Here is a 12,385-nt window from a genome sequence, read left to right as displayed (position 1 = left end):
ACCCCCTAGAAGATCTCTGCATACCCCCAGGGCTACTCGTACCCCTGGTTGAGAACCACTGAAGTATACATTATGGGAATTACAATATATTTATTTGCATAAGACAAGGATTAGGCATTTAAATGCAACCTGGTAAATAGGAATTTGACTTCAGTATCAGTGGGATTTCTTAGTACAATAGTAGATTGGATAAAATAATTAACTACATTGCTATGGTTAGGAAAACAAACCATTGTTTATTATAATAGAGGCACATATAGCATTTACATTATAGACTGTGTTCAGACTCCTAAGGTATTATTTGTTTCTGCAGTTCCAAAGCCTCTTCACTGCCTCCTGTTGTGGGATCCCGAAAATCTAAAGGGAGTGTAAGTAGCAAATGTAAAAATAAAAGATTTTTGCTGCTAACTCTGCTTAATTCCAACAGATGGAAAGTCACTGTCCTTTGGGTTTCAATTAAACGTGTGATGATAAAACCCAGAGCCACCTGGTGGTATGTTTATCACTGCTTGAAGAATATGGAACTATTCACATGTCAATTAGACAAAAGAAATATCAGAAAATATTGTTGCCCTAATGGTCTCTTTATTTTGTATAACATCTCTGAAACCCAGCCAGAGACCAACTGTTCCTTTGAGATATCTCATACTTCTGGTAAACTATCCTTGTAAGTTTTGACTCTTTTTTAATTCCGTTTATTCAACTAAGGAAAGTACACAATCAAGACTTCATACGAAGGCCAGTGAAGACAGTGGGAGTCTTTTCATGGTCTTCAATGGGCTTTGAATCAGGCTGTAAAAGAGTTGCCTATCCTATGCTCTAGGAATCCTTCACAGCCTGATTCTCTACTGCCTTACACCCTGTAAGCCATTTACACATCAGACTCATAGACTTTACGCCCCGAAGGGACCATCATGATCACCTAGTCTGACCTACACACCTGTGCAGAGTGGGTATAAAATGCTGCCAGATCAGAATGGTAGTATTTTATTCTCTGCTTGCATTCACTGTGCACAGAGGTAAATGACCACAGAAGTTGAAGGGAGTGGAAAAATCAGGCCCACAGTCTATAAGAATATACTCTGTAGTCTGTCCCACCCACCCCACTGCCCCAAGAACTCCCCTTCCCCTGCAAAAAAAAACAACTAACGGAACACAAAGAAAATATGTACAGGATTTTGTTAAAGCAAAGGTTATTGTAGTGAAGTCAGTCCTAAGACCTTTGTTTAAAGATAGGTATTTCCTCTCAACTTCAGCAGAGGGGGAAAAGCGGGTTGTCCTTGTCTATTCTGCTCACGTTGGCACTTTGTAGAATTACAGGGCCCTCTAGTGTTCAAGATTTAAGTAGTTTGAATTGTTCAAACAGCTGCACTCAGTGAAAGTACCAAGTGGAATTTACTTGTCATTTGTGATTTAACTAAATAGCATTATATGTGTCCGAGATATGTAATCTACGCTGCATACATATTTATGATACAAATTTTATAAAAATTACTGTGAACTGGTTTAAACTAAGGAAAAAACATGTGGCAGTCACATTTTTTTCAAGCTAAAGGTTGTGTTAAATTTAAATGTGGTCAATTAAAGAGAAAAAGTGCATGCTGCTTAATTAGAGAAAATGATTAGGTTGACACAACTCCAAATGAAGTCAGTGGGAGCTGTGACGGACTGGGCTCCTATGAAAATCAGCTTCTAGATATCCTTTTAATATGTATTATTGTACCATTTTGCCTTCCTTCAAAGATGACTTTCAAATATGTCTTCTGAATTTGCCATAATAAGTCTCCATAAAGAGACATGGGTCCAGATCCACTGCTCAGTTTTTAGATGCAAAATGGGGAAGTGATTCAGAAGCAGCAGGGTGTCTTGCCTCTTTCAGGGTGTCTACAATGAAGAACATCAGTGCGAATGCCAGATATCTGCCAGTGCCTCTGCCATCTGCTGTTGATACTTAGGAGAACAACATACAATTGTAGTTCTTCTTCGAGTGCTTGCTCATATCCATTCCAGTTAGGTGTGCGCGCGCCGCGTGCACGTTCGTCGGAAGGTTTTTACCCTAGCAACACTCGGTGGGTCGGCAGGGCGCCCCCTGGAGTGGCGCTGCTATGGTGCCGCATATATACCCCTGCCGACCCAGCCGCCCTTCAGTTCCTTCTTATCGTCCATGTCAGTCGTTGGAACAGTGGAGCGCAGCTTAGCTGACCTCCGCTTCCCTAGCTACTCATAGTTCTTGTGTATATAGTTTATAGTTGTATAATCTTTTATCTATATATATTAATATAATATACTTATGCGTTTTTTCTTTACTAGCATAGTTGTTTAATAAATAGCTCGCGGGTTCGGGGAGTAGGCCCCTTCCCGCAACCCGGTGCTGGAGCCCGATGCCCGGCTCACCGATTCTTAGAACCATGCTTTGCGCGACTCAAAGCCGTTGCTGACAGGAGATCCACACACTCCTGTTTACAGTGCCTCGGAGGATCGCATCTCACAGCTAAGTGCCCATTTGCAGGCGTTTAAGGCTGAAACAAAATGAAGCGGCACTTTTCATTTCCCCTCCACCTTCTGCACCGACGCCTGCTACTCGCGTGAGCAAAAGTACCTCCTCGGCTCCGGACCCCACCGCCACCAGGCCTTCACTGGCACCAGAAGTCGACTCAGCCACCACTCCCCGTCTCTCTTGAGTTGAGGAAGCCCACGACTCCTCTGCCAGTGACCGACAGCTCCCGCACACTTGTGGTTGAGCATTCCTGCTCCTGCTTCTTCCGTGCCAACTGCAGCCGCACGCCAGAGAGCTCGTCCAAGTAAGATGCTGCCCGGTTGTGCGACCCGAACCTCGGCTGAGGCACATGCTGACGTCAGCACCGTCATCCCGGCCCACATGAGCTGTCGAATCCGCGTGACCTGCAGCTCCCCGTCCCACGTGGTCCGAGCTTACAGCTTACCATTCCTCCAAGCGATACATTCCACGGCGAGGGATCTCATCCTAATACAGCGTTGATGCTTCGCTGAACCCCCGGCACTCCGGTGCGGGTCATACAGTCTCTTGGCAGCCGCTGATAACGCACCATCCTCGTACAGCGACAGACAGAAGCGGCACCTTTCATGATCACCGGTACCGCCCAGCGCTGCAAGCCCGTCGGGCGCTGCCAACTCCCGACGCCAACTTGCAGTCCCGATGCTGTTCTCCTCGGCACCGTCGCACTCGCCGCACAGGTCGGTGCCCGTTCACCGACTCTGATCAATCTCGCCTGCTCTGAGCTCCCAAGCACTCTGCAGGACACTGTGACCCGTAGCCGCTCCCAACCTCAGATTCCTGCGTACCTTCCTGCACTGATCTGTCCAGCGTCCGGATCTCTTCAGGTACCGTCCGCGCTTTCGCGCGTACCGGTCGCAGGTGCGAGTTGGCACAGTCTGGTAAGTCGACTCTGCCGCATGGCTTTTCAGCAGCATCATGCCATCCGGACACGCATCAGTGTCTTCCACCCGGACCAGCTTATGCTCAGGACCGCATCTGTGTGCCTACCAACCACCTGAGGCCCATTCAGGACTCTATGAAGGTACACTGAACTACGGACGCTCTGGAGGAGGTCCCCAGGTAGGGGACCCGGCTGTGCGACTCAATTCGTCGTGTTGCCCCACAAAGGGGCCCTATCCCGTTTATTCGGACCATCCAGCGCGAAATGCACCAATCTATGGAGGTAAAACTACTTGTCGTCCATCCTTCTCCCTGCTCACTAGTCATTCAGTTGGTTAAAGAAAAAGGAACGGCATGGCCAACAGCGGCCAGACCGAACTGAAGGGGCTAGCGAATGAACCGCTACTCAGACCGCAAGGTATATCTGCGAAGGCCTTATAAGCCCTGCATGGCAATCATAAGCCCCTGCTAGCCCCATAATCATACACCATGGTGATACCAGTGAACTAAATTTATGGAGCTTCTCCATCAAATTTCCCACCAAGAGTCATTCGCCTCTTGGAGGAGGGAAAAGGCGCCACGAGTTCTCCCAGGCCTCGTATACCAGACCCGAGGAGACATCATCATGGCTCAGGTTTTCAACCGTCTGGCCTTTCCACGACCTTACATTTGTTGTAAAGCCTCTTGCGGTGAAATCGAACCCCAGGCTGCAAGCCTGAACGGCAACAGGTCCTTAACGTCGCTCTTCCATCTCAGCGCTGCATCCGCCGACGACCTACCTGCACGGCCTTCCCGTCCCAGCCCAACACCCCCACTCTGTGCCATAGCCACAGATAGGACTTTGGCAGACAGCGGTGCTGAGGCTGGTCGCAGACGACCATCAGACCACCTAAAGGGCCAAGATGCGAGGCCCCTCGGCAATCCGACCGGCGGACCCAAAGACAAAACTTTGAAGGGCGCCTGAGGGCGGTGTACCGATTAACAACCGGGATCCCCACTACCTACTTCCTCTTGCTGTCAGTTAACCTCAGTTACGCTTACCTACACATGTGGAGTATGGGGTACCACCTCAATTGTGTTCAGCGCTGTCCCTCTCCAGGGGACTCCTCTCGGGCATTCCTCTAAGAGGTGCAGACGCCCGATGGATGAAGGGGGCACATTACCCCCTTATTCCCTAATCCCTGGACCGTATTGGAGGTCTCAGACCTCTCCTAGACCTACGAGGACTTCACCATTTTTATGCATAAGGTTAAGAGTTCCACAGGTGATCTATCCCTGGGAACCATTAATCCCCTGTCCTTAGATCCTGGAGACTGGTATGCTGCGCTCGATATGAAGGACGCTACTCACCTTGCATCTCCCCCTCCGCACAGGATACCTCTGCTTTCTACCAACATTAGTACTTCAGTTACCGTCCTGAGCTGTATTGCCTTTCTACAGCCCCACAGCATTTACCAAGTGTGCCGAAGTCGCCACCCACCTCCGCCGACGTGCATAACGCATTTCCGTATCTGGACGATGCTTATGAGAGACTCCAGACACACACTCACGGGCATCGTCAAGAACCTATTCACATGGTCTAGGCCTAGATATGCACTATGGAACATCCCACTCTGGTTTTCCCACGCAGAGGTTAGACTTTCCTACGGGGCTATCCTGGACTCCGAGCTAGCCGGATCTTCTTATCACAGCCTGGTTTCAGGTGATGGACCGATCATCCGATGTCTGCAAACTGTCCAACGACCTCGGCTCGACACATGTCTCCCGTCTCCCGGTCCCCATGCTGCCGGCTAAGTTGCTAACCAAAACAGGCTACGCTCTTGCCTCTTCACTCCCAGTCTGGCTCAATCGGCGTACCGCCCGGACAGGGGCCCAATGGTCACGTGTCTACAGTGTCCGTCGTGAGCACCGCTAGCTCTTCCTCGAGATGTGGCTAACTCTCCCTGCGAGGTGTGGGCAGAGATGCTGCTTCTCATCCGCGCCCAAGCCACTTCACTTTCCCTGACGGGCGGGTGCGTCATCTCTCGCTCGGGTGCTCACACTCAGTAACGCTTCTGAGCTTAAGACCCTGTCTTTCTCAGGAGCTGGCGTTCCATCAAATGTCCAAAAGATGAGAGCAGTCTGCGCCGGGTCAGTGTCCGATGATTGCTTTTCCAGCCAGCAGCTGCCGACGGCCGTGCGTCTCAGTGTTGTACGCCAGCACACGGCCATTACTACAATAGCGACCACCTGGGAGACATGGATCCTCCTCCTTTTGCCAGGAGGCCATCACTATCTGGGACTTTTGCATACCCACCGAATATACCTCTGGTAGCCTCTTCATCCTTGGCGCTTCATCAGCAGGTCTTTCCTGTCTCATTGGTGCTTGCCCTGCCTGATATGTGATGCTTCTGTTGCCAGAAGGGGATTTTTGCCCCACATATGGCCCTGTTTCATTTACCGCCTGAGTAACATGAAATGTGCCGCGGGCGGGGTTCTTGTCCTTTCCTTCAAAGTCTCTCCCCCGGGAGCATCGTCGATCGCATGTCCTCAGTACCATGAAGGGCAACACCTTTATGCTGCACCGTCCCCCGGCATTGTGTCCTTGCTCACACTCGAGGGCAGGGCGCGCACTCATCCGATCACTGCGGGTGTGGCAGCTGCACTATACGCACGGGCTCGCCTGTCAATACGTCCGTATGCGCGAGTTACCTGCACCATCCACCCAGTACCTCACCTCCAGGATCGGCAGACTTCGCCCCGCCTGACTGCATCTCTTCACCTCATCGTTGGTCTGCTACGTGACTTCGGATAGCCGGAAGCTTCCAATCTTGGTCAACTACGGCTGCCAGTGGGTAAGCGTTGTTCTCCTTACAGGTGCGAGCCGTTAGAATGCGTAGCGTCCTGGAGTCTCGCTCCCCTCTATTTTGACTACCCTCTGGACTGAACCGCAGAAGCCTGCGGTGTCATCGTCGAGGTCACTTGTGGCAGCCCCATCTCTACCTTCCATCAGGCTAAGGCTGAGTTGTTCTGTGCTTCTCACACTCTATGGTCTTCGGGGTTCGTGAAGGGTTGCAGCGTATCACCTTAAGTAGCGCCGCCGCCGCCCAACTGACTTCCCGCGGTGGTTAACCGACTTAGCTCCTTCCGTTCGACCGTAGCGCCCTGCGCGCTGCTGTATACCTATCTTGAGCCAGCTTTCCACGGTAAACCATACCTCGGCCCAGTAGAGTCTTCGCCTCAGGCTCTTATGTTGGTGTCCACCGTACCTTGTTCACAAAGGACAAGGAGGCCGTTGTCGACCGACACCCAGGCTTTCCTCCAGGTGGAGGGTTTCGGGGCCGTTGCGAGTGTTGACCGCCGCTCAAGGCGTCGATGGGACAACCATCGCACTCACCTGACGTGTTGGTAGCCGCTCTCATTTATGGCGCGGACAAACTCATTTTTGTACAGCGCCCACTGCCGCCAGTGCAACCAAGGTAAGCTACCGCCGTTCCTCTCGAGATTCTCATCTGTGATGACGTGCTATTATAATCGTTGCTGCGATCGTGCTCGCGAGCCCCTCACCAGGCATTTCTACCAGCTGTCAGCTTATCTGCCGGCCATTGCTGACTCTATGTCCTCCACGAGATCTTATCGGGGCTGTGTGTCTCCGTGTCTGTCGTCTGTCCTCGCATATGCTCTGGTTCCAGTCAAGAGATGCTGCAGCCTCTGCTGAGCAACCGTTGCGTCTTCCCCAAATTCACTCGACCCCCTGCACGTAAGGACTTTGGAAATCACCTAATGTAATGGATATGACACGCACATTGAGAAAAAAAACGTTACTCACCCTTTGCCTTGTTTTGTTCTTTGCGCTGTGTTGCTGCATTTCCTTTCCCAACCCGCCCTCTTCCCTCTTCAGGGTCGCCGCAAGAAGAACGCAGCAGGCGGTGCTGTGTGCTCGTCGGTGTGTCGGCACGCATGCGCGCACTCCACGGGGCGCGCGGCCCTGCCGACGCCCACGAGTAGTGCTAGATGGGGAAATCTGTCCGCTACCGAACGGTCACGCGTGGCCAGGGCGCACACCTAACTGGAATTTGATCATGGCAACAACTCGCAGAGCTACCTTAAAGGTTGACGTAGACGTCCGTTTGGTTTGTCTCTGTATCATGAGTGTGCGAGGTTGCGAGTTGGTTATGAACATCCAATGACTTTGATTATGGCATCATGCCTGTATTAATTCACACGAAGAATTCTAGTGTATCAAGCAGACATGCCTGATTTCCTACAGGGGAAGGCACAGCATTACTTGAGTTAAATGAATCAGACTGTTTTCTTTTGAGTTGACAACAGGCTGATAACAGTTATGGTTCTTCGATATATTTAGATTAGCATCTGGTCAAGCACTGGTAGGTACGAAATATAGTTGTATACTTTTGTGTCTGTATAACTGAGACTAGGTAGCTTACAGTGAACGTAAAGACACTGTGTCCTATATATTACAATTGAAAATTCGAAGGTATTGTTTCTTAGGAAATGATCTGTGCGCGCCGCTTCTAATCGACTGTTTGGCTCCATGACACGGAGACATACGGTTGACATCTCTCCGCCTCCAAAGAGAAGGGACAAGCGAAGAACACTCAAGAAGAACGATCAGTATTCTAACCAAACCCACAAAGTGAGCAAATATAAGTAACAACAACTTCTCCTTCAGATTAATGTGATCTTAGTGGAGTACAACATCATTGGTTTCCTGAACCTCAGGGCCAGATTCCGGATAAAATTTTGATTACCACGTCTGGTGGCAATCAGCAGTCATCAGATTTCAATGTACTTGCCATTATTATTTCCAGATTCAAAGTCACAACTATACCAAATGTATCTGCTATGCCGCATTCACAGCACTCCACCCAATTTATAAAGACAGACTAACTTGGATATGCCAATATATAATGTAGCTAAATAATGTCAACAGTTAGACTCAGGACTCACAGTGTGTCAGACCACGTTGTTTTATTTAGCACAGCGCTTGCTAATACACCCAGATATGTCGAGCCACCATGGCAGACACAAACTATTTATTGTATACAAATAAAAGGCCAGCACGTACAGATAACAAGAGAGCAGCATCTTTGATAAGTTGACCTGGAGGCTAGGCATGCATATCTTATTGCAACTTACAACTTTACCATCTTGCTGTAATGTTCGCATTAACACCTTGCTTTTATGCTAATGTTTCTTTCCTGCACCTGTATTTCACACCTTTCTTATTTCTGCTTAAAGTACATACACTTTCTTTATCCATTCCTTTTTACAATATATCATTTTCTCGCTTTCACAGTCCCTCCTTTAGTCAAGCTCACGCCATGACACATTTTACTGGATTCCACATATTAACCGTTCTTATCTCTTTGTTCATCAGCATCAGCACATATTCAAAATCATCACTATTAGCACTACTTTTTGGTGGGCATCACCCTGGGTGCATGCCTTACACGATTTTGGAGCAAAAGGAGACTAAACTGAACCATAACAAAATTATTAGATTCCAACCAGGATAGTCAGGGCATCCCTGAACCAAACCAGTCGATATGCCAGAGAAATTGAAACAGTTACTTAGGCACTCTTCCATAAAAGAATTGGCTCTCATCTGAGCGACATATGTTCGCAGTGGCTACAGCATCTATTCCCTCATCTGGTATCTCAGTATAAACACACATATTGTTTCCAGGGAAGCAAGTCCCTCCTTTGCCATCAAGCACTGTATGTCCAATGAGCCTGACAGTGTTGAGGCCACCTGTCCGATCGTCCCTGTTCTTTGGCAGGGCTCTTCAACTTCTCAGTTTTATTTGCCTTATTTTTACTACTGCTTTACACTCAGAGAGCCTTTTGACGCTGTCGTTATTATTACTTCCCCCAAATGAGTTCAATAGACTGCCATAGCGCTCTTGCCCAGGTGTCATTACTTTCCGTATTTGTTAACGGACACGTCTTCAGTGAGGTCTGAGAATGCAGTGGGATACCAGACAGGCACCGCCACGTGAGAGTGGCTGGGATGTGACTGCAGACCCTCCATTGAGAACTAATAAGGTCTGAGCTATCCAACTTGCTGCTGATAAAGATTTCATTGTGGACTCCCAGCTTAAGACACCCGAAACCGAGGAACAGCGCCACGGGACATGCAGTTGAGGACAGAGCTTTGTTCTGAACCAACCTCACTGAGGAAACCGCAGTCATGGTTTTATGTCCACCAGAAGGCAGCACTAGCTCGCTCGCTTCCTTGGCCTGTTTAGCTTTGATCGTCTTGCTTCCTGGCAACCCTTACGGAGAACGATAGCTTGATAAGGTATTGCAGGCTGTTCCTCTACGTCTCTTATGAGACAATGGCCTCTGCAATGGTCTGAGGTTGTGATTGTTCGCGATGGGGTGTGCATTCTTACACTGCGATGCTATGACGAGTGGGTATTCACCCACCGGAAAGCTTCATGCTCCAAAACCGTGCGTTAGCTACTAAGGTGCCACGGATTCTTCCCTGCTTTTACTTATGCGAAGCAGGTCCACTCTGAGATGCCAGCCAGTTTAACAGCCCCCGTCAGATAAGCAGTGCTCATGATTCCTTGGATTTCTTTAAGCTCTCTTTACACTTTCCTTGACTCCATTATCACAATGGCCTTCACACCTTATCTTTTCCTGCGTGCATAATTCTTTACATATCACACAAACATATTGAGAATACAAACAGTTTTTATTCGAGGAAAAAAGCATTGCAGAATTAAACCTTGCTAAGTTTACAATTATACCAAGACAAATTACACTGAGAGCCACGGCCGTTCAATAGTTTCTCTAACTTCTTAACTAGAACACATGAAATCCATGTCTCTTACTATCGAATCTTAAAAGAAAAGTTGAGGCCCAATTCTACTGCCTGATGGAAACAGAATCTTATTAGTCCAGAGGGTCCTATCTTCTGCTATTTAAAAGGTGCTAGCAGGATGAAAAATCAATTTATTACTTTAATTCTTATGGGACATATATAAATCTGCTCTAAGTATCCCCTTTTGACATAAGAATTCTTAATCGCAGGTCACCTTCTTATTTAGTCACGTATAGAAAACCTGGGAGGTGGATTGGCCCTGTGCTTACGCTTTGCATTTACATTTGTTTATACACCCGCAATTTTAAACATATTCACTTAACCACATACAATTTAAAATCAAAAACAATTAGGGTTCAGAACAATTAGATCTAGTTAAGTTTGGAACATCCCAGAAAATGTTATACAATGGTACTGTTATGTTTCTGCAGTGCCAATTTCTAACATGCCCATTGGTGTATTAATGATGAAGGGTCAGTTTTCCACATTTTTTTTTTCTGGACACTATGTTACCTTTTTACCTTTTTACGATATTGGAAACTGTTTCCCTTCAAATGCCGGATGATAGACGAACTCAGCTAATCAGTGACTACGTAAGCTGACGACTTTCTTTTGTTGTGTTGTGTGCAAAGTCAAATGTGTTATCGGTAACTACCGTACTTATATTACATGTACATTTGTCTTCTGTGGTTGCTACGCACATATTTAACCCCCAAGAATGTAACCATCCACATATCACTTCTACATTACTTTTGTCTCATTCATTAATTTTATTTCATTATAAGGCTTCTGTGAGATGGCCTTTATTACAGGGCTTTGGAGCACCAGCATGGAGAGCATAACCCACTTCTTGAAAGTCCACTTGTACACCCTCTGGGTCCAATAGTTTCCGCCTCCACAGCCCACCTGGACGGTCCAAGCGCCAGAAAGATCCCAGTAGCAATCGGGAATGGCTACCTTCCTAATCTTTGCCTTCCAGAGCCGTTGGTGTGTTTTTAAGCAACAATACTTCTTCACTTAACAAATTTGGTCGCAGCGACTGACGACAGGAGCATTATCTATATTGATAGTATCACCCATGATTTCTTAGCATTTAACAGGATGCATCACAAACCTTAATATTTCTGCTTTACCCAATACATCTATTTTCTAAATCTCTGCTTTCAGTACATTCCATAGCTATTGCAGTAGTTTTTTACTTTCATTGATTATGTTTTCGTTTTCTGTGCTCGTTTAGCTATTTCTGATTTTCTAAAAGACAAAAATAACTTTTTACACCTTTCGTAGAGGTGGCATTGATTACTTCTTAAACAATTCCTTTCTATTTACAAAACCTTGATGATGAGGCCTGCAGTTTTTGTTCTATAGGCAGCCAGCTTTAATTGGTTCTACTTTTTTAAGGGTTATGGAAATTCTCTCCCTGTTTGTTAGTTATTCAATTCTGAGGTGGTGTTACTCAAGTTTTTCTTGCTTCTATAGCAGACCAAGTTTGTAATGTTTTTCCCTGCTCTGTTAAGCTAATTAGGTTATCGACAGGCATGCTGAGAAAGCATCATTCCAATAGACCTTCAAGGATTTTATTCAAAAATCTACACACTCTCGTTGTTACAGGCGTGTAGTGACATAAACATTACATATTATTTCAATGTTTAAGAATTAACCTAACATTACATCAAATCTCTTAAGAGGTTGTTATACCAGTCTTTTATTTAGGCAATTTCTTTTGTAGCTGCAGTTCTCACCTTCCATTTATCAGTTAGTAATTCTGCATAAACAGGCTGGCTTTTAGGATTCAAAGCCATCGCAAGCTCAGAGACTCTGTCTTAAAAGGGACCCCATCATCTTTCATCCACCACAAGACAAGATTTTGAATTTCTTTCCTTTTCAACTCGGCGCTTACAAAGCCACAGAAGATCTAAAGAACCGATCCTATTGCGCTCTTTTTTGAGCCTAATAGGATCTTTATATCAAGTAGCAATGTGTCTTTGCATTTCTTTTACCCCTTCTCAATCTACCATGCACATGTCCTAAGGAAATGACATTCCTTCCATAGCATACAAGTTTTAAACATTTCCCATCATCATTTTCATAAGGATAACTGTTCTCTTTGGGCTACGCAGTTTCATTATCTCTCTCTG

The 12,385-nt window shown here is 46.9% G+C and overlaps 1 protein-coding gene across 1 annotated transcript in view; it reads left to right on the top strand.

Moving 5' to 3' along the window:
• Positions 1–12,385, top strand: part of DCDC2 (doublecortin domain containing 2) — a 127,556-nt gene that overhangs the window by 49,523 nt on the left and 65,648 nt on the right. Inside the window, exon 7 of the mRNA XM_075062015.1 lies at positions 314–368. Coding sequence (XP_074918116.1) covers positions 314–368 — 55 coding nt within the window. The remainder of the gene's footprint in view (positions 1–313; positions 369–12,385) is intronic.

Source organism: Chelonoidis abingdonii, chromosome 2 (assembly GCF_003597395.2).
Source record: "Chelonoidis abingdonii isolate Lonesome George chromosome 2, CheloAbing_2.0, whole genome shotgun sequence".
In the NCBI taxonomy this organism is placed as follows: domain Eukaryota; kingdom Metazoa; phylum Chordata; order Testudines; family Testudinidae; genus Chelonoidis; species Chelonoidis abingdonii.
The sequence above is the reverse complement of the archived record's forward strand: the minus strand, read 5'-3'. Positions and strand labels throughout refer to the sequence as shown.